Source organism: Biomphalaria glabrata, chromosome 4 (assembly GCF_947242115.1).
Source record: "Biomphalaria glabrata chromosome 4, xgBioGlab47.1, whole genome shotgun sequence".
NCBI classification, from domain to species: domain Eukaryota; kingdom Metazoa; phylum Mollusca; class Gastropoda; family Planorbidae; genus Biomphalaria; species Biomphalaria glabrata.
Genome location: NC_074714.1, coordinates 13,781,409 through 13,804,999, shown reverse-complemented (window position 1 = coordinate 13,804,999; position 23,591 = coordinate 13,781,409). Strand labels below are relative to the sequence as shown.

The window sequence follows — 23,591 nt, the reverse complement described above, 5'->3', positions numbered from 1 at the left end:
AAATACATTTGATGTTTTTTGTTCATAATTGTGTTGCATGCATTTAACAGGAAAAAAAATCATGAAAGCCACTAAAAAGAACTGATGTAGATAAGCTTCATAAACTCTCAGGACATATTTCAAAAGTCATTATTCAGCCAAAGTTTATCCTTTATAGTTGAAGTAAAGCAAAGAAAAAGAATTTAAGAAATTGATAAAGGCTAAGAGTTGAATCTTTTTTCTCATGTCATTGGCATTGTCCATGATTGTCAGTGTCACCTGTAGTTTTTGTTGTTTAACATTTAGTCTTATTTTACATAAGTTCTGTCATAAAGTCACTTTAAATGTTTTGTTTTAATAGAAATAAAATGTTATCTATATTTCAGAAAGAGCACCAAGAAAAAATGACAGCAATCCAAGAAGAACTAGAAAAGGTTCTTTTAAAATACAACATACTTAAGATATTACATATTTATTTATGAACTAGTGTCTACATATTTATTATTATATGATTTTTATGCTAAAATGTTTTTTTGTAATGCTCAATGTGTTTTTCTTTTGTGTTTTTAGGCAGCAGATAAGCTTAGAAAAAAACAAGAAAGGTAAATGTCATTGAAGCATTTATTTGAAGAGAAAGCTATGTGCCTTATGAATTTTTGTTCAGTTTAAATTGAAACTAAATAAAAATGCTTTAATTTTTTCCCCCTTATTTCAGTTACCTTCAGCTTCATGCGGAGAAAGAACAAGTGTTTAAGGAAATGAGGTAATAGTGGGTTCATGAGGAGAAATGGGTAAAGAAAGATAATGTTTTCTACATCTGGGGGTGTGGTGGCAGGGCTTGGTTTACAAACCAAGGGATCTTGAGTTCAAATCTTGGTGAAGACAGTGATTTGAAGATTTTTTAGACACTTCTGAGCCCTCCCAACCCTAATGGGTACTGGATATTTGTTGGGGAAAGTAAAGACGGTTGCTGGTCACATGACACCCTTGTTAACCGTCAATCATAGAAACATGATCTTTACATTATCTGATCTTGTCCTAAAAGGGAAACTTTTTTTTTTTACTACATGTCTGATTTTTTTTAAAAAATAAATTTATTATATGGGTTTGCGAATAATTACAGAATGGAAATTTCAATAAAATTATTTTATGTTTAACATCTGGTGTTTTAAAAAAGTAAGCTGTATAAATTAGTTTTGAAAAAGAAAAAAATGTATTAGGATTAAAATGTGAATTAGCAATTAGAATAATTCCAAGAAAATGGTTTTGTCTTGTAGTGCAAAGCTGGATGAGAATCAGGCAGCCAGAGATAGGGACCAGAAATATTACAAGGACCAAATAGCTAAACTACAAGCAGAAATTGAGAAAGTTAAGAAGGTAACTATATTGTATCAAATTTATATCACATTCATTACTTACCGTCACATGATTGTAGCAGCATGGTTAAAGCCTAGGTTGTGAAAATTACTTATATTAGATTTGCCTAGATTGCAACCATTTTATATTTTTAAATTAATAAGACTACAACCATTAAGATTAACAGTGACCAGATGAAGACAAGAATTTGACTCTGGTTCCAAATAGTGTGATTCTATATTGTTAACTTATAAACAGCCCAATTGGCAATGCAAATCATATAACTGTTTAATTGCTTCACTGAGGATAACCGTGCTGCTCTATTGGGTTCTCTGTATTGTCTTGAACTTGCCCTGGATTCTACTGTACCATACCAACTGTATTGTAGGATCTTGCTATGCTGAATGGTTGTTACTGGTTGCCCCATGTCAATCATTACAATTGACCTCTCAGAGTATGCTGGCCTATGTCACATGTGTCAGATGGACACACAAGGCTACCCATACCTGTGTCACCACTAAATTTATTAAAATATTAGACTGTCTTAAACTGTAACCACTAAATGCTATTAAAACATCTGTAACCCAGTATGCTATTCAAACATCTGTCACTCAGTTTGCTGGCCTGAAAGAAAATGTAACTGTATAACTCAGCTGCTAAGACTTGTTTTTGGGGAATGGGTTTGGTGGGGCAGGGTTTTGAGTTCAAGTTGTTATATACAAAGTTGGCTGCCACAAATGGGAATAAAAAAAGAATGAATAATGCCAAAGAATGATGGAAAGAAAGGAACTGTCTTTGATGTAACCTCTATTCTGATGTTTAAGTTTATGTGCATATGTCCATTTTAAAAAATTCAAAATATTCTTTCCTATAATATATTTTCAGGAATCTGAATATCTTCAGAGTAATAAAGACAAACAAATAGAAGAACTGAAGCATCATCTATCACAACTTCAAACACAGGTACTGTCACGATAGTTCTATCACAATGCTGTATGTTTCTTTTCATCATTTAACCAAGCACTAATTTTATTTGATGCAAGTTGAATCGAAATTACTGTTTCATCAAAATGTGTCTAATAGATGATCTATTTTTATCACACTCTTTTCATCTACACATAGATTATTATTCTCTAAACTTCCAGATAATACCTGAGAAATTAGACCAAATAAAACATCGTCATTTTAAAAGCTTTAGTAATTGAAAGTATACTGAAATGTACAGAGTGTGTTTAACATGATAAATATGCTTTACAAAATCAATAATAATAGTAAAACTAATGTTAATGCTGGAGTTTTCTAAATGCTGACGGCTTAGTGTTGTCTATTTTGTCTTTGTTTGAGATACAACTTTTAATTCCTACAATATCACCAAACAGAGATTAATTTAAAGAAAATGTTATAACTTTTTTTTTTTGAATATTTTTTTTAAGACATTGCAAAAATTTCTTTGTATTTATGTTACAGGTGGATGCTTCAGGTATTGTAGCCAGTCACCAACTCCAAGAACAGAGTGGGAAGTACTTAGCTGAGATCACAGTCTTGAGGGACCAGTTGTCTAGGATAACCAAAGAGCGAGATGACCTGGTCACTCAGTTACAGGTAGGGTCATCACTTTTTGGGGAATGAAGAGTAAATCAGATGCCTGGCATCATTCTCAAAGAGTTCTGTCCTGTCAATCACAATTTAATTTTACATTAGAAAGCTATTTTCACCACCCAATAACATAAAACTTAATTTATATTGGAAGTTTTGAATAGCCCAAAATTTGAATTAGGATGTTTTGTCCTCCTTGACCCCCCAAAACATGTTTTCATAAGAATTCTTTAGTCATTCAACTGAGTATTTTCAATAAATTAGGCTTCACATCATTTTATATATCATTTTGAATAATTTTATTGTAATAGTTTTTTTCAATGAATGATGTTTGTAAGCAATAAAAGTTCTTGTTTATAATGTCACAGTACATATATGTCACACAATAAATGTCAAAACATATGACATTTCAACAGTTTGTTCCATATAGCACATCCCATATTTTCTCACAGGACATATTTGTATTATTCAACTAGCCAGCCAAAAGGATTGTGTCCCATTGCGCTCCAGTTATGGAGAATCAACTGAATATTAGACATAAAGATACTATGTTAAAATGTAATGTAACAACTACAAATTACACAGACTAAGTGCAACTGAGAAGGAAAATAATAATAATATAAACAATAAAATAAATTTCATTCCTGACTTCACTAGGAAAAATAGCATTGCATATAATTTTAAAAAATACAAAATCGAAAAAAAATCTTATTTATTTAGTAGGTGATATGTTTAGATTTCTAATTACAACTTTGTAAGTGATACACTTAGATTTCCAAATACATCCAAAAAAAAAGATATGTTTTGGATTTCTAAAAACAACATATCCCACAATCCAATGTCCCCTTTAGGAGAGCAGACGTGTGGCAGATGATGCAGTCAGTCAGATGCAAGCAGCCCTGTCAGAGAGAGATAAAAATATTTTGTCCATGCAAGAAATCAGTAAGGTAGGTCCTTTGAATCTCAGACTGCATTCATGGGGATAACTCATCTATTTAGTTTTCTTGCAGAATATGCTAATTTTATACCACTTCAACTTAATGTGTCCGTTGTTATAAAATAACTATTCAGGTAGCTGAAAAGCGAAAATCCCTTGTAGATGAAATGGCTATCAAGTACCAGAAAGAGTATGATGCACATCGTGAGAATGTTGCCAGGATAGAAGAGAAACAAGCAGCAGAAGTAGAAAAACTACAAGCTAAGATAGAAGAACAATCAGTAAGTCAGAAGTAGAAAAACTACAAGCTAAGATAGAAGAACAATCAGTAAGTCAGAAGTAGAAAAACTACAAGCTAAGATAGAAGAACAATCAGTAAGTCAGAAGTAGAAAAACTACAAGCTAAGATAGAAGAACAATCAGTAAGTCAGAAGTAGAAAAACTACAAGCTAAGATAGAAGAACAATCAGTAAGTCAGAAGTAGAAAAAACTACAAGCTAAGATAGAAGAACAATCAGTAAGTCAGAAGTAGAAAAACTACAAGCTAAGATAGAAGAACAATCAGTAAGTCAGAAGTAGAAAAACTACAAGCTAAGATAGAAGAACAATCAGTAAGTCAGAAGTAGAAAAACTAGAAGCTAAGATAGAAGAACAATCAGTAAGTCAGAAGTAGAAAAACTAGAAGCTAAGATAGAAGAACAATCAGTAAGTCAGAAGTAGAAAAACTACAAGCTAAGATAGAAGAACAATCAGTAAGTCAGAAGTAGAAAAACTACAAGCTAAGATAGAAGAACAATCAGTAAGTCAGAAGTAGAAAAACTACAAGCTAAGATAGAAGAACAATCAGTAAGTCAGAGACATTCTAAGCTTTGACTCCATTTTGTAAGTCAGAGACATTCTAAGCATTGACTCCATTTAGTAAGTCAGAGACATTCTAAGCTTTGACTCCATTTTGTATGTCAGAGACATTCTAAGCATTGACTCCATTTTGTAAGTCACAGACATTCTAAGCTTTGACTCCATTTTGTAAGTCAGAGACATTCTAAGCATTGACTCCATTTTGTAAGTCAGAGAAATTCTAAGCTTTGACTCCATTTTGTAAGTCAGAGACATTCTAAGCATTGACTCCATTTTGTAAGTCAGAGACATTCTAAGCATTGACTCCATTTTGTAAGTCACAGACATTCTAAGCTTTGACTCCATTTTGTAAGTCAGAGAAATCTAAGCTTTGACTCCATTTTGTAAGTCAGAGACATTCTAAGCTTTGACTCCATTTTGTAAGTCAGAGACATTCTAAGCATTGACTCCATTTTGTAAATCAGAGACATTCTAAGCATTGACTCAATTTTGTAAGGCAGAGAAATTCTAAGCTTTGACTCCATTTTGTAAGTCAGAGACATTCTAAGCATTGACCCCATTTTGTAAGGCAGAGAAATCTTGTCTTTAGATCCTTTTAATAAGTCAGTAAGTCTTTGATTTGATTCTGATCAAACTAAAGAAGCATTGAAATCTTAGATCTACCATCTCACTACTAAGTTTTCTACCTGTTTCTTGACAATTCTAGAATACATATATATATATATATTTATATTTATATATAGTTATTTAGTTTTATCTATTAGCACAAACAGTTATCTGAAAATTTATTTAGTTTAATACAATTTTTCTTTTTAAAAATCTTATGCAAGCTCTCTCCCCAAGCTCTAATGACCTCTGCATGTCACTGTTTTTAAGTAACAATGTTTTAAAGTCAATCTCCAGATGTTCCTCGGCTACTTTCTTATCTACAGAAAAAAATCCTTGAATTGAGCAAACAAGCTGGTTTAGTGGAAGAGAAAATCAAAAAGATTGCATCCCTAGAAGATACTAAAGGTTGGCTGGAGAGACGGCTTACTGAAGTGGAGGTATACATCTATTGCATCACTTTTGTAATTTAAAAAAAAAATTAACAACCTATTCAGTAAGAACTATTTCCTGTCAGGTAATTTATATTGATTCTCTCATAATACATAGCAAAATTGATCTCAGTATTGACATCTCATTCAAGGCTGTTTAACATAAACTAGGTTACAAAGACAGTTTTTGTGGAAACAAACTCAAAATCGGCCCCCAATGTGGTCCATCTAGGCAGGTAAAAAGGCAGGTATCAATATTTTCAGAAAGAACATCAGAATTAAATTCTATCAAAGACAAATGACAGAAAATAATGGAGAAAAAAAGGTTAACAGATCTTGTGTGGTGCCCCAGCAGACCAAAGGATAGCTGAAAGTGAATGTGAAGTTAGATGTGAACCTGGCCTGATGTCTTATAATGAGTATCTAATTGATCTAATTGTTTTATAAAGGGTCTATCTCTTATTCAAATCCTCAAGAAAAAAAAATTTCTGTAAAAAAAAAAGTTAAGTGTACTATATCCATAGTGAAGCACTGCAGTTCACACGATAATATGAAAACCTACTTATTAATTGTTGTTTTAAATTATGTCCAACTTATATGCATATTAGATTTTTTTCTCTTAAAAAAAATTAAACATTATTTTTTTTTGGTAAATTTAGTAGTTAGTAGGACAGAACTTACATAACGTAGCAATACATATGAAAAAAAAAATTTTAACAAAAAGTCTCAAGAACAATTTGCATAAATGTGTTAAAAATATGGTTCATTGTAATCTACTAAAGAGCCTCCTGTGTTTGTTACTATTAATAGTGAATAGTTGTAAAAATGGTGTATTTTTATGAAAAAACAGCTTGCATAAGTGATTTAAAAAATTAGATTTTTCACTTTTAGAAAAGAAAAAAGTAGCTGTTATATCAGAATTTTGAATGGACTAAAATATTATGATGTCAGATTTTCACCATCTTTTCTAGTTTACGAGATCTAAACGGGACAGACGGACAGACAGATTTCACACAAAACTAATATCGCCTTTCCCCAGCTTTTTGTATTTCAAGTGCACATGAATTGTAAATAAAAAGCATGATACATAAGGCCAAATGTTTGGAACATACTCCTTAGTGAGCTTAGAATAATAATAATGGCAATGTCTTTGATTCCGAAGATTATGGATGAGCTCAGAATACCTTTTACGAAACTTACATAGTTTACCAGTTGAGGTTTATTATATCTATTTTATATCTATCTTTTATAGTATTATTTCAAAGCACCTAGAGACTACAATATGTTTTTTAATAACAGATCTGTATAAATTATACTAGTTATTTTAGTTATTTAAATATCTAAATATATATTTATATATTGTAATTATTATTATTTAAAGACTCTTTCAGAATTCCATTAAGTTAAATTGAACGTGTCCTTCTTTTAGGCACAGTTGGAGTCTACAGTGAAAACATTCAATGAAGAAAAGTTATCCATTACAGCGCAGTACAGTGCCCAGATTAATGATTTGTTAGCCCAACAAAAAGAGGAGCTCAAGCATGAGGTGGATGAAAAAGAAAAGGCAGCTGAGGAGTGGAAGAATTTGGAGTTAAAACTAAACAGTGAACTGGAAGCCAAAAATGATCAAATACAACAATTGCTGCAGGTAAGAGTTTCTAGTCAGTTGTGGGGGGAACTAGTCCATGCAATAATTTCTTGGGAGGCAGGCTGATTGTAATGACTATGATTCAGAAAGTTCTCATTGGGAGGCAGGCTGATTGTAATGACTATGATTCAGAAAGTTCTCATTGGGAGGCAGGCTGATTGTAATGACTATGATTCAGAAAGTTCTCATGATGGGTTTAGAACTAATATAGTCATTTTAACTTAAGATATGATAAGATGGCTGAAATGACATCTAAAAAAAACTAGAAATACTTGTGAACTCAGTGCCTCACAGGAAGTGTAAACTACATCCTGGTCTGGTTTACTTGTATCTTTCTACTTCCAAATCCTAAAAAATGGAGACTGAAAAAAAAAAATCTTCTTTCCGTTGGTAGGGGGGGTAGCTGGCCTTAACCTCTTTGTGCACATGTAAGTGGAGGGGGGGTATCTGGCCTAACCTCTTTGTGCACATGTAAGTGGAGGGGGGGTAGCTGGCCTTAACCTCTTTGTGCACATGTAAGTGGAGGGGGGGGTAGCTGGCCTTAACCTCTTTGTGCACATGTAAGTGGAGGGGGGGTATCTGGCCTAACCTCTTTGTGCACATGTAAGTGGAGGGGGGGTATCTGGCCTAACCTCTTTGTGCACATGTAAGTAAAGGGGGGGTATCTGGCCTAACCTCTTTGTGCACATGTAAGTGGAGGGGGGGGTATCTGGCCTAACCTCTTTGTGCACATGTAAGAGGAGGGGGTATCTGGCCTTAACCTCTTTGTGCACAAGTGGAGGGGGGTATCTGGCCTAACCTCTTTGTGCACATGTAAGTGGAGGGGGGGTATCTGGCCTAACCTCTTTGTGCACATGTAAGTGGAGGGGGGGTAGCTGGCCTTAACCTCTTTGTGCACATGTAAGTGGAGGGGGGGTATCTGGCCTAACCTCTTTGTGCACATGTAAGTGGAGGGGGGGGGGGTATCTGGCCTAACCTCTTTGTGCACATGTAAGTGGAGGGGGGGTATCTGGCCTAACCTCTTTGTGCACATGTAAGTGGAGGGGGGGTATCTGGCCTAACCTCTTTGTGCACATGTAAGTGGAGGGGGGTATCTGGCCTAACCTCTTTGTGCACATGTAAGTGGAGGGGGGTATCTGGCCTTAACCTCTTTGTGCACATGTAAGTAAAGGGGGGGGGGGTATCTGGCCTAACCTCTTTGTGCACATGTAAGTGGAGGGGGGGTATCTGGCCTAACCTCTTTGTGCACATGTAAGTGGAGGGGGGGGTATCTGGCCTAACCTCTTTGTGCACATGTAAGTGGAGGGGGGTATCTGGCCTTAACCTCTTTGTGCACATGTAAGTAAAGGGGGGGGTATCTGGCCTAACCTCTTTGTGCACATGTAAGTGGAGGGGGGGGTATCTGGCCTAACCTCTTTGTGCACATGTAAGAGGAGGGCGTATCTGGCCTTAACCTCTTTGTGCACAAGTAAGTGGAGGGGGGGTATCTGGCCTTAACCTCTTTGTGCACAAGTAAGTGGAGGGGGGGTATCTGGCCTAACCTCTTTGTGCACATGTAAGTGGAGGGGGGTATCTGGCCTAACCTCTTTGTGCACATGTAAGAGGAGGGGGTATCTGGCCTTAACCTCTTTGTGCACAAGTGGAGGAGGGGGGGTATCTGGCCTTAACCTCTTTGTGCACATGTAAGTGGAGTGGCTATCTGGTACCATGCTAAATTAACAAACACAACTCAGTGAAATCTGGAATTAAAACCTCAAGTCTGCATTGAGCCTTGCCAGTTTATTCAGCCTAGTTACACATTCTACAATCTAATTGTTACTGGGTATACTTCATTCATCTTTATGATTGTGAGTAGTTCTAACAGTTTGTATAATCTTCAGGAAATCAAGGACATGGAGGAGGAAAAGAAACTACATGAGAAGAAAGGCATTACCATGGTGAGTTGTTTGTAAACATGCTTACCAAATCAATACAAACATTACCATGGTGAGTTGTTTGTAAACATGCTTACCAAATCAATACAAACATTACCATGGTGAGTTGTTTGTTGACATGCTTACCAAATCAATACAAACATTACCATGGTGAGTTGTTTGTTGACATGCTTACCAAATCAATACAAACATTACCATGGTGAGTTGTTTGTTGACATGCTTACTAAATCAATACAAACATTACCATGGTGAGTTGTTTGTTGACATGCTTACCAAATCAATACAAACATTACCATGGTGAGTTGTTTGTTGACATGCTTACCAAATCAATACAAACATTACCATGGTGAGTTGTTTGTTGACATGCTTACCAAATCAATACAAACATTACCATGGTGAGTTGTTTGTTGACATGCTTACCAAATCAATACAAACATTACCATGGTGAGTTGTTTGTTGACATGCTTACTAAATCAATACAAACATTACCATGGTGAGTTGTTTGTTGACATGCTTACCAAACCAATACAAACATTACCATGATGAATTTTGTGTAGACATGCTTACCAAATCAATACAAACATTACCATGGTGAGTTGTTTGTTGACATGCTTACCAAATCAATACAAACATTACCATGGTGAGTTGTTTGCAGACATGCTTACTAAACCAATACAAACATTACCATGATGAATTTTGTGTAGACATGCTTACCAAATCAATGTAAACATTACCATGTTAAGTTTTGTGTAGACTTGTTCACCAAATTAATAGAAATATGAGGACATTGACTCTCAACATTCTGTATATGGCACTCTTTTTCTGTTATTATTTTGTACTTAACACCACTAATTGCATAAAGAGACAATGTCTAGATTTAAACAAAAAAAATTATGGAGAAATAAGTTTTGAATAAATAATGCATACTTTTCTTGCCATAAAATTATATTATTGATCATGCCTAATAATTCTTGAAGTGACCCAGAAACACTGCATTCTTAGTTGGAACAGAAATTGAATAACTTTTTCTGTACTTGTCTCCCTTAGTTGAAAGACTTGAAACGGCAGCTTCATGCAGAAAGAAAAAGAGGAGAAAAACTTCAGGCCAAGTTACAGGAAGTCCTCTCGGAAGAAACCAACAAACGTTAGTGTTCATTTAGTAGTTCTTGCTCTGATCATTGTAGAAAAAAAGAACTTAAAAAAAAAAATATAAGAAAATCCTTTATTTGTCTGTGAAACTTTAATTGTAAGAAATATTACAATTAAAATCATAGCTTTAATATATTTTAGAATAAATTTATGAGAATCAATTTTTTTTTCATTCAATTAATCTTCAATTAAAAAATTTGACTGAAAGCAAACTTGAGTTTATTTTCAACTTGATTTGTTTAGATGTTGAGGACTTGTTTCGCACACCAGACAGTGAACTGCTTGAGACAAGGTATTTTAGTTGTTTTTTGTTTAATGAAATAGAACTAATCTTAATTGTCTAGGATGGCTGCCTGGTCATGATGGTTCTTGGTTTGTACCTTTCCCTTTTATCCTGAAAACGTTTTAGTCTAGGACATAATAGTCGTCATTTCGGGACATTTAAAACTTACAAATAATTTTTTTCCCTAGTTTTTAAAGATTATAGGCCTAAGAAAATAATAATAAAATTTAATAAAATAAATTAAAAAAAAAATATTTTTTTTTAAATATTGTAGAATAAAATGGTAAATCTAGCAACTCACAACCCCAGAAAAGACTTCAGCAATTCTTAATATGTCCATTTAAATTTTCGAGATTGTAGCTAAAAAAAAAATCTGTTCTTTGTTTACTCATAGTAACAGATTGTTTCAAATTTCCTTGATTCCTTTAGCTGCTACATCTCTTTTTCTTTCAGCTCCTTGTCTTCTTGGGGAGCTGCTGCTAGTGGACTAGGCAAAGATTCAGTAGCCAGTGGGCCACAGGTACACAGCTTCATTAAGTGTTATTGTCATTTCAAATGGTTTCATTAAAACATTAATTTTGACCAAGTTGAAATTCTATCACACTAGTTATATTACAGTTTATTCTTGATAGTCCAGTACTTTATAATCTGACATACCAAGTAAACAGACACTGACACACTAACCTAATTTCATGTAATTAATTATAGTGTAGTATGAATTTTTTTAAAATGTAAGTAGGCTGAAATTGAAATCTGGCACAGTATGTGAAAACTGAAACCATATGTTTTGAATTTTTTAGATCAATACATTTTTTAATTTTTATTTTTCATCTTTTCTTTATGTTATACCCTTGAACGTCTAAGAGAATATCTTATTGCATCATAAATAGAATTTTATGGACATATATATGGTTGAATTATTTGAAATACAGCGAGCCTTTGGATATCCCATGTTTTTTGGCAGTCTGACACCCTTCTTGTCTTGTAACTGTTGGATTATCAAGACTCAAATATAAATGTTAAAAATAAAAAAATAAAAACTTGATTAAAACATAAATACACTGTAAAAATCTGTTGTTTTGTTTAGTCACCCACCTCAGGAGTCAACAGTCAGGACAGTGACGCTGGTGCTAAAGATGAATTTAATGACCTCTTTAAGAGAATCGGTCAGCTCCAGCAGGACAAATGGGCACTGGAAGAGAAGGTGACTTCATTTTTTTTCTTTTCTTTTATTGCCTAAGTTTTGTTTCTTACTTAGAGATTAGGAAAACATTAGATTTGAAGTTTGACTCCAGTGGTAGATATTAGTTTGTGTATTTCTGTTTGTATTTAGGTCAGTCACCTAGAGACCAGCAATGCTTGTATGGCTGAAGATTTGTTGAACAAAACTTCCATTATTGAACATTATGTCATGAACAGTCGAGCTGGTAATAGACTTTTTTTTTCCCCTTTTGTATATGTTAGGAATTTACTTTAGAAAAAAGTCCTGACAAAATATTTGTATATTTTTTAATGTTAACTATAAGAGTTATCACAATCATGAGTAGACACTGCAAGGTGACCTAACCTTGAACTTTGTTTACACAAAAGAATTCCAACTAGTATGTGACATCATTCACTTGGAATATTGAGAAAGGAAAAAACAATTGGCTAATGACATTATACACTCTAGAGATAACTTAGAAAGCTTCTACTAAAGATTTCTTTTGTAGTCTCTAGGCTTGTAAACATTAGGCTTGTATATGAGGGACACAACCTAGTGTTGGGAGAAAGTTCATTTGGTTTGTAAATCATAATATTAGTTTGGTTTGACAACTCTACTTCAACACTGTGATTCAAACCTTAATGTGATTATTCTTGTTGGGTTCACTTAATTAAAGCATTCATGTTTTAACATGGGGGATAATGTGTTCATTTGGAAGATAAGTTGTGTTCATTGAAGGACAAGCAGTTTGCTATAATTTACCATTGCATATTGAAGATAAACTCTATCCTTATAATCGTGATGATGTATTCAATCAAACAATAACACAACTGGACCATTAAAAAATAAACTTGTGGACTATCAATGAAATGGACCATTTGCTATACCTAGTGCCACCATTTGCTATATATAGTGCACATCTGGTTACATGTGCCTCAGAACGAGACAGGTGGAGGTCACTCACAAAGGCCGCAGGATACACATTTGAGACCATAAGAAAATCCGCTGCCGAGAACAGATGCAGACGTCGAAAAGAAAATCTTAACCACCGGTGGACAATGGTTATGCTTGCCCTGGATGTGGCAAAATATGTAGGTTACAGTTGGGGCTGCATAGCCACGGGAAATACTGCATTCCTCATTAATCTTTGGACTCAAAGACAAGCCATATTATTAATGCCACCATTTGCTACATATACTAGTGCCTCCATTTACTATATCTTATACCACCATTAGCTATATCTACTGCCACTATTAGCTTTATCTATCACCAGCAATACTAATTTAATATTTTTTAAAATCAAAGCAGATTTTCCTGTATTTTAATGTTGAATCGATTTACACCTGACAGGTCCTAAGCACAGCAATTCTCATGAAGACAAGCTGACCCTGAAGAAGGTCATGGACATGGTGAATAAGAACAGTGAGCATACCCAGCAGACGCAAGACATGAACAAGAAGCTGCAGAGCATGCTGGAGGAGACTCTGACCAAAAACATGCACTTACAAAAGGTGGGCTGTACATGATCTGTGTGTTTGTGGACCAGATTAGTTACATCTAGCAGTATTGTCATCATCATCTTTCCTTTGAGTTCTTCAAACATAGGGCCTCAATAAAAATACGCCACTCTCCACGGTCTCTTGCTAGTTTTTTTAATGGCTTCCCAGCTCTTTCCTGACCTCTCAGCTTCATCTAGTATGCTGCGTCGCCATGTTCTTTTTGGTCTTCCTCTACGTCTTGTTCCCTGGGGGTTCCACTCTAAGGCCTGTCTAGCTCTGTTGTTGGTATTTTATCTAAGGGTGTGACCAATCCATCTCCACTTCTTCTCTAAGATCTGCACCTCTATATTCTTCTGTCCACTCATCTCCCACAGTTTGGTGTTTTCTATTTTGTCGTACCAGTGTATTTTTAAGATATTTCTCAGATATTTGTTGATGAAGGTCTGTACTTTTTTTGTTGTTGCTTCAGTTGTTCTCCATGTTTCAGAACCATACAGTAGGACCACCTTGACATTAGAGTTAAAGATTCTTATTTTAGGATTGGGTCACAAAAGAAGCCTCACAAAAGAAACCAGTATTGTACTGATGCTCATATTATCTATTTGTACCAATACTAGCTATATACTTCTATTATTTGTTGGGAAGATAAGTTTAGAAGGAGTGGCATGAACTTCTGACTATCTATCAAGAGCACTTGAGGTTCAATCCCGACTTGAGCTGAATTGTGTTTGCTTTGTATGTTTTGAGTAGCCCTTTTAACGCAATGATCATTTTGGTGCAGCCATTAGACACAAAATTTGTAGCCACATTCTGTATACTAGAGTGGACAAATTATTTTGTGTTTTATAAATTATTGACAGAACCTAACCTCTCATGTCAAAATGTCCCATGCCAAAACAGCTGTGCTAAAACCTCGCTGTCACTGGATTTTCTTTTTGAGCGTTAAAATGTGAAAGTGGATTTGAGACTACTAGATTGTGTTGATCAGACAATCCTCATTTTAGCACTTGACTTATTGAAGATTCATATCTTTGATATTTATTCAAACACTTAAACAAGGAACACCCTTAAGCGGGATTCTCACATATAGATATTGCTACTAATTCAAATAATGAAGATCCTTTAATTCAAAATACAAAAACTTTAATTCAGGAACTAGGAATCACTCACAATATATATATATATATATATATATATATATATATATATATATATATATATATATATATATATATATATATATATATAATATGAAATAGTACAAGTTGAATGTCTTCTTCTGAGCTTGTAATAAAATAGATTTAAACAAATGTATTAATTTTACAACTCTAAACTATGCGACTTCTCTTTACAAGTTTTCATCTACAACCTTCTCCTTTGAAATCCTGTCTACAACTAATTAGCTCAGCTCAAATGATCTCCTCTTCCCCAGACAAACCACCACCAATCACATGATCAGATGATGTCATAGTTTAGAAGTTTCTCGAACAAAGGCGGAGCTAGTTGCTAAGGTTACAGTAGGGTGAAGTTAAAATTAGATGCAGCCAGACTGCTACGTGACACTCGCATACCCTTTGAAACCTACCATCATTAAAAACTTTGTTTCTTAAAATGATCTTTTCTTCACTATGGTCTCCCTGGTCTTAACTTACATTATGACTTAGTTAACTGACAAACTGATTACAAAGACTTGAGTTTCTATACCCTTGGTTTGAAATTTATATTTAAAGTTTGAAACTTAACTTTTTACAGGATCTTGAGTTTATGTCCCAAGAAGTTGTCAGACTGAGTAAATTGTCTATCTCGGCATCTCCTGAGCCTGCGAAGCTTGCAAATACACCACCAGCAACGATGGCCTTGCCTTCACCTGTCACTCCGGAGCCCTCAACTCTTGTCAGTGCAGAGCGAGAGAGCAGTGTGACTTCGGATGAAAACTTTGAAATCATATCAGGACCCCAAGACAATGACAGTGACATTGATGGCAAGCTGGTCATAGATTGTGACATGTCCATTTCGTGATGTTATGTTGATGAGGATCACTGAATGGGAGCTTGTTTCTGTCTGTACTGGACCAAGAGGAAAATAGAACACACTATCTGCCTTAGTCAGTGACTGACTTTGTCAACTGGACCACTTAGTCACTACATTCAAACAATAATACTCAGTCCGTCTACTAAATGTTTAAATTGGGTTATGGCCATGTGTCAGCAAATGTTATTGCTGTGTATAACTGTGGCAGTGATTAGTAAATCATTTATGAATGTGCATCCAGATATGTTCCCTCTATTCATTATCAGACATTTCATGTTACTTGCATAGACATGTTGTTCTCATCATCATTTATTATAGATTCATTGTGCAGAGACAAAATTTACACTTTAGTTTTGATGGGTATATGTATAACTATGTCATTGTTATGTTCATATATGTTATTACTTAGTATTGTTGAGCATATCTGACATCAAATATTCTCACTTAATAATTCCTAAATTGAAAGTTGCAAACGCACATTTTCTGAGTAATGTATTTCCTTTCATTAAATAAGTTGTAATTATTTTTTTTTTAAATTCTCTGATTTGAGTGTTCAGAAAGCTTTTCACTGCAAACGATTGTTATGCAAATGGTTACAAATAAAGTGTAGCTGATAGGGTTCAATAACCTTCTGGTTAGGCTGAGCCAAAGGATTTTGATATTTCAATAACTTTCTGATAGGCATGATTTAAAAAGTGCCATCTCTTATGTCTACAGGCAGACTATATTTTGATGACTTTTCATTTTAAACTTATTTTTTTCAACTGTTCTGTTTATTTTTTAAATGCCTGTGCTACTAGAAAACAAAAAAAAATTATTTTTTTTTTAGTTTCATAGAATTTGTCAGGCATGAAGAAAATCAGCTATGTAAAATATTTGAGAAATTTTCTGGGTTTGAAGTGAATTCTCAATTTTCAAGCATGCACATTAGTCACTTCACTAACTTTCTATTCACTACAACAGTCAAATATTTTCTATTATGTCTGTTACAGACTAAATCAGTCAATGAAAAAATAGATTGATCTAAACATCTTTTGATTACACTTACAATTATTGTAACTATACTTCTAGCAATAATTTTTTGTTTTGAGATCTCTGTAATCCAAGCCCATCAGTAGTGTGTAGGAAATGTCTAGCTCTGATCCACAGCCAACCTGCATTTTGCTTCACATTGGTGTCACTCGTGTCTGTTTTTTATATTCCCAATGATTGTTATTTGATGGTTACAAGTCTTCCACAAACTACATAGTTATTTTATAATTTATTATCTGCATCACAGTGCGGTACAAGCCTATGTATACTCCAGTACTTAATAGGTAGATTTCATTCCATTGCTTTCTCATTCTTGGTAGTTAGGGTTATGGTGGATATTTTTTAAGTCTGAATGTTAGTAGGGAAAAAAAAAGACTAATTGACACTTTTTGTTCTTTTAAAATAAGTTAGAATATTGAGAAACTTGGAAGATTACTTAGAAATAGCCATAGGCAATTTTTTTTCCTCAAATGTCTAAATTTCTTCTCATTATTTCCCTTGCAATCAATGGACATGTTTTTTTTTAATGCACTTAGAAAATTGGCTCATTCAAAATGTGTAAACATTAAGAATATTAATAGATCTTGTAAGAGATGAAAATAGTTGAACATCTAAAGAAATGTAACATCATTGACTTTCCCTAAGAACAGTTGTACCTGAGTTAGCACAGAGGCAGCTCTTTCCTTTTTTCTTCATGTTTCTTGATGTAGTCTTACATTAGACTAGGAATGTGTTTCCCAAACTGTGTTCCCTGGAACCCTAGTGTTCCTCAGGGTGTTCTAGTAGGCCACCATCTCTCTACAAAAATAAGCAAATTGTTTAGCTTTGGGAAACACTGGACCAGGAGATCCAGTTTGTCCTTAATGTTACAAAGTATTCAATCTTACAGTGTCAGGTGAATCTGTTCTTTGATGGTGTCTTCATGTCTTCCCATTTTCTTTTTACCACCTGTCATTGTTTGCTTAGATTGAAAACAAAATATGATTAGACCAGATGTTGCACAAGTCATGATTCCCAACACAATGACATTGATACAGGGTTCTTCTACACTTGTCTTGTCTAGGTGTACAAGAAAGAAATTGAGACATGAAGTCTTTTTTTTTTAATAGTTTTTTTATTTGTATTAAAAAACTAAAAGAAACTATTTTTCTGTTGTTTAAAACTTTGACCAAAAGTTGTTTTTTTTTTTTTACTATATTAATTTTTAGTTTACAATAGTTTTCATGTTAAATGTAATTTAGATTGCTTCAAGGCAGAAAATAAAATTGAACTTGGTATTATTTTTTTTTCATGGATCTAAAATTAATTATATGGGTCATGATCACAAGGAAATCTATCAATAAATCTCAAATCAACATGGATACAAATCATTCCATTATGTAGTGACTTGCTTGTGTCAAACTTTTCAAAGTGTTTCAGTGGTGGAATATTTGTGCAGTATGTTTTATATTTTCCAGTGTGTAGGATGGTAGTTTGAATGTCACTCAATTATTTGAAGAACTGGAGAAAAACAATTTAAAAAACAGGTTTACAATAAATGCATATTTAAATCACAACTATTAACGTAAATTGTATCCTCTTATCCATTAGGAAATTTTGGTGTCATCAAAACCAATTTAATTAGTAATTTGAAAGTGAACTTAATGTCAAGTCAGACAAAACGATGACGTATTCTGTATTTTTTATAATCTGACACTAAGATTATAGGCTCTTCTGGTGTGATCATTAATCACTTACAAAGTTTTGTTGCTCTATAAAACCAAGATTTGACTTTTTAGACTAAACTTTTCTTGGTCTAATCTTTAAAAAAAAAATTTAACCATTTTTTTCCCCCTAACTTGTTTGATTTCTTTTAACATTGTTATGTTATCCAAACCTGTTTGGTGTCTAGTGTTGAAGAGGAGATGTTTGTACTGACAGCCTTGCCTCTCATCAAGCAGGACTCAGAAAGCTAATTAAATATTGTTTTGTTTCTTTTTTTTCTTTCTATGAAGTGATACATTTTTTTGTGATGAATGAAAGAAATTATTATTATTTTCAAATTTCTAAACAAAAATGATCAGTTTATGTCTTGTGACAGTTATTTATTTCAACCTAAATGTTTCCATTTCCAGATTTATTGTTCTGATTGAAAGTATTTATTTTTGTATTTATAAAGAGGCGGACGAACTGGAGAAAACGTATCTTTTTTATTCGCTTCTAATGTCTTATATTTATAAACTTGTTTTTATATTATAATTTCATGCCTTAATGAAACCTCAGTGTGAAAATCTGGTGAATTAGAAGTATTACTAGGGCCATTCTGTAGACATGTCTGACTCAACAAGGGCAAAGTGTAAACAAATATTTAGTCCTTACCCTTGTTTTTTAAATGATTCATATATATATATATATATATATATATATATATATATATATATATATATATATATATATATATATATATATATATATATATATATATATATATATAATAATATAAAGTAATGGCTTAGTCACATATAAATAACATATATATATCTTCTTCGTTGGCAAAATGAAGTTTTAGGTCTTATTTTACTGCCTACACTTTCTTATTTTGATCATTACAGTTCTAGTATTGGTTGCATATCAATGAGGCTTCAATTTGTAACAAAATGATTTATTTCTAGTATCCTATGGTGCGATTTTTAAATAGGTCCCAACTTGCTGTCAACACTTTCTCATTTTGATCATTACAGGTCTTGTGTTTGTTGCGTATCAATGATGCTTCAATTAGTAACAATTTGATTTATTTCTTATTTTAAGTAATATGATTTGATTTAAAAAAAAAAAAAAAAAAAAAAAAAATCAGTAACTTAAGTTTCAAAGTAAGAAAAAAAAGCCAAGAAATGTATTTGTCTTAACTTGAACAAGAGCTCTGAAAACTAACATTAGGTGTGCCAAGTCCCATCATGCCAGCAGCACTTTTTATACATAGGTTGTCTCCCTCTATATTAATGAGGTCAAATATGTTGGGAGATCTCATTATTTTTTTTTTCAATTATAAAAACAATTTCTATTAATCATTAAATTTTTGGCCCTTTCCAGAGCCGGCTCTAACAATTGCGGGGCCCTATGCGTAACGGATTGGATAAGGATAATAAGTAAAAATTTAAATTTGTATAAGAAAATAAATTTGTCTTTGCATTTTATTCATTCTTTACTGAGTACAAAATCACAATCAAACCTTGCATGTAGCAAAGTCAATATTCATAGATTTCAATAATTTCAGGAGATTTCCAGGATTTTATTACTATTATTATCTTTTTTTTTGTATTTTTGGAATTCCAGGATATTAAGTTATAATTTACACCTAGAATTAGCGTGGGGCCTATTATTTATTTGATATTTCTCAATGAAAAACATTTTAAAAGTTATTCCAAGGTCCAATGATTTACTTCATTGTCTTGGCTGTTTCAAGACCTCATCTTCATTATACAAAATGTCTACAGTTAAATAGCTCTTTTCTGCCTGTCTGTCACATTAGACTTTTATTAAAACAAAAAGTCTGAATGTTTTCTTTGATACTTATTTATAATGTTGATTATGTATATAGTAAATTGTTTCATGTTCATTATAACTTTTGAAATGTCCAATGTTGCACGGGAAATCACAACTATAACGTGTTATTTTATACCAGGGGGGATGCTCCTCACACATTTCAAAGAAAGATTGCATTGTTCAGACCCCTACAGGGTTTCCTAGTTTTTCTTGTTGTTAAGCTGCCATGAAGTAATTAATTGTTAATGATGGCCCACACAGAGGATATTTTTGTTAAAATTGATAATTGGGTAAAAACAAAAAAAAATGATTTTTAAATAGCTCATTGGTTGGCTTCTGTAGAGTTATAGATCATTAAAAAATGATGTGTTGTTAAAAATTTTGCATTTTTCAAAGGAAATTTCGTGTACGACAAATGCTTAGATGAAGCTGTCTAAAATAATCTAATACATGTTTGTGTTTGTAAAACAGCTGCCCATGACTAAACTAAAAAATTGAATTAGTTTTGATTTCAATAGTCAGCATTGTTTTTCTTTTTTATTGTAGATATTTAAATTGCTTTATCAATAAGTTCTGGGTTCTAACATCATGTGGGTCATCATCCAACAGAATGTTATGAATGTTCTAGCTATCAATGTTGTCTGTGACTTGGTGTGGGTGAAGGGCTTCAACAAGTCAGGGATTGCTGTTTATTTTTTTCAGAATGTGAAAAGTTGATTATTTAATTTTTTTTTTGTATGTGTTGAGATGGAAGAACAGAGTATGTATCAAAAGATGTGTACAGGAGAAACAAAGTTAAGTTTTGAGACCTGGCCATTCATTGTGTTTCAAGCTTAGTTTGTATCCTAGTTTAGGGGATTGTACTAGCTAAGTTGAGAACTGTTCACCTTTTTTTTTCTCCATTGGAAAATACCAGAGTGTTAAATAGAAAAGTTCATTGCAGAACATTATCCCATAACAAATGGATGTTCTGGCCCGAACTGTACATTAATGGATTTAAAGGGAAATTGTTTGGAGACCTTTTCAGCATTGAATATACTGGTAGTGATTTTGAAAGAAATGCTCTCTGATGTACCAAAGCCATTGGTCTGAAACCCAGCCAAATTGTTGCAAATGTGCCAATTTAAAATAAATTAACAAATGTATTCTAGGTGTAGGATTCAATTGAATCAACATAATTTGGTTTTGTTGGAAAATTAATTTTGGAGTGCTTTTAATCTTTCCTCATTCAAAACATGTCTCTATGTCTCAATAACCTTATATAGTAATACATGTACCAATATATTATATATGTACTGTAGCCTATTATTACTTACAAAATGTCTTTATTTCAATTGACAAAAGAGCTTGCTAAGACCACAGAAAAAAAAAAGGTCTATTTATGAACTTTTGAGAATCTAAAGTGATTAGACTTTTTACCCACTATGTTGTAATTGCATCACTGACATTCTTTTGCAATTTTAATTTCTTTATGTGTTATTCACAGGACTGCTGATTGGTTGTTAGTCCTGTACAAAGTTGAACACAAACTGAAGTGAGTTTGTATTTCTGGTAGCAGCATGATTGGATTTTGGCCTCGTTACAAAGTTAAAACACATGCCTCTATTGACTTAAATACTTTAGATATACGGGACTACAAAGAAAAAAAAAAAGGTAATGCTGAGGATTAGCAGGCATGTCATAAATAGGAATAAATAAAATTTATGCGTAAAATATGAAGAAATGCTAATCAGTAGTAAATGTATTATGATTGCTCTGGACCTGCTAGAGTTATTTGTATATAATTAACTGCTCATACAACAAACTCTTACAAGGTATAAGCTTGCCATTCATTCATGTGACATCTGACATTCAGACGACTCTGACAGTAGGAATGTACTCAACCTGTCCTTATCATTCAGTGCAATAATGTATCACATTCTAAAGTTTGGACAATAAAATCACATCTCAGAGTTGTTGTTTTTTGTTGTTGTTTCGCTTTGTTATTTCAATTGCTGTTTCCCTTTGTTGTCTCTTGTTGTTAATGAGCAGACCGGACGACGGGGAGAGGAGGCTTGTTAGGTGGCAGTGGTGGGAAGGGTTAATACTTAACATCGTGTGTATCGGCTATCAACTTTTTTTTATGTGGCCTACCCCGGTTACATGACTTGGTCTACCAACTAAAGCTTTTCTCCTTTGAGACTTGCACCCCCCATGCTGGCCCATCCTCCTCACAGCTCGGTGCGTTAATAGTACCCAATGATGTTTAATATTTAGAATGAGTAGGACCTAAATTATGGAAACGTTTGATCATAGATTTTAAAGTTCATCTATAAAATGAACAGTTGGGCCATAGATTATATAGATCCTGTATAATCTATGGTTTGACTTCACTCATCTGTAGAATCCAAAACTTCACTCCTTGTGTCGGGGGAAGGGGTGTATTGCTGGTCACACAAATCTATTGTTTGACCCCACAAATATGAACTTTGCATCACCTAAAACACGGAATTCTGTATCCAACAGATATTTTAGTTTGTAGGCTAATTTGCATTCGGTTCACAGATTTCTTGAATGAAAACAAACGCTATCTTGTCTGAATCGAAAGAACATCTGTTTCCTTGACCTCATTTCTGTGCATAATTGAATACGCATGTTTCATGGCGTTTGTTATTTGGCCTAAACAGCTTATTGTATTGCCTAGCAACGGGGAAAAAAACGTCACATAGCCCTCGAGAGTTGATGACACGCAGAGACTAAACGAGTTTGACATCTAAGATCTCGCCCAAGCAGACGTGCCTGCGAGAATCTCGCGAAACAAGCGTCAAATTCCCGACACCTTTCTCTTGTTTCCCACATTCTCTTTGTATAAGCTAAATATCTAGCAGTTACCTCGCACACTCCATGCTAGTCATATTTTGTTATCAACATAGACACAAAGATTTAAAATGTGTGGGACTTCTCAACTATGAAGCCTTTGAGGGAGATAATGCAACATATAGTGGTTCTATGATATCATAGAAGGAGCAACCAAGCCTATATCTATATAAAAACACCTATTCAAATTTGGTGGGCAAACAGCAAAGTGACTTTTATTTATTTTTTTTTGTATACCCACTGCATGTAACTTATCGGTTAAGGTTATTTTTAACGGCCCCCAGGCAAGGGAGAATACCGAACACATTGGGTATGAATGAGTGAACTGGTCTGTCTCTGGCTACAGGACTGTGGCGAATTCTAATTCGAGGACTTACGTTGCACACATCGTTCCAAATTGTTCAGTGAAAATCAAAGTTCAAATGAAAAGAATGATTTATTTTTCAAGATCTAGAAATAAGGTTCCAAACAAAATTAATATTTATAGCATCGAATACATAGTGAATAAATAAATTCAGAATCAAGGTTCTCTAGACATTCTTTACACATTTAAGAGGAGAAATTCCCGGTTATTAAATATTAAGGCTTGTCTTCGGCTCCGAAGATGCATGAAGAATGCAGTATTTCCCGTGGCAGCCCCAGCTGCGATCTACATATTTTGCCACATCCA

General features: G+C 33.7%; 1 protein-coding gene across 1 annotated transcript in view; it reads left to right on the top strand.

The window, feature by feature from the left end:
• The window catches only part of LOC106054025 (GRIP1-associated protein 1-like), a 36,817-nt gene extending 14,800 nt beyond the window's left edge, over positions 1-22,017 (top strand). The window contains exons 11-28 of the mRNA XM_056026341.1: positions 366-413; positions 550-581; positions 695-742; positions 1,257-1,356; positions 2,221-2,298; positions 2,803-2,937; positions 3,783-3,882; positions 4,007-4,149; positions 5,659-5,772; positions 7,193-7,411; positions 9,292-9,348; positions 10,393-10,489; positions 10,738-10,786; positions 11,231-11,297; positions 11,865-11,981; positions 12,111-12,204; positions 13,332-13,492; positions 15,233-22,017. Of these exons, the coding sequence (XP_055882316.1) occupies positions 366-413; positions 550-581; positions 695-742; positions 1,257-1,356; positions 2,221-2,298; positions 2,803-2,937; positions 3,783-3,882; positions 4,007-4,149; positions 5,659-5,772; positions 7,193-7,411; positions 9,292-9,348; positions 10,393-10,489; positions 10,738-10,786; positions 11,231-11,297; positions 11,865-11,981; positions 12,111-12,204; positions 13,332-13,492; positions 15,233-15,499 (1,926 nt within the window). The 3' untranslated portion in view covers positions 15,500-22,017. The remainder of the gene's footprint in view (positions 1-365; positions 414-549; positions 582-694; positions 743-1,256; positions 1,357-2,220; positions 2,299-2,802; positions 2,938-3,782; positions 3,883-4,006; positions 4,150-5,658; positions 5,773-7,192; positions 7,412-9,291; positions 9,349-10,392; positions 10,490-10,737; positions 10,787-11,230; positions 11,298-11,864; positions 11,982-12,110; positions 12,205-13,331; positions 13,493-15,232) is intronic.
• The last annotated feature ends 1,574 nt before the right edge of the window (positions 22,018-23,591 follow it).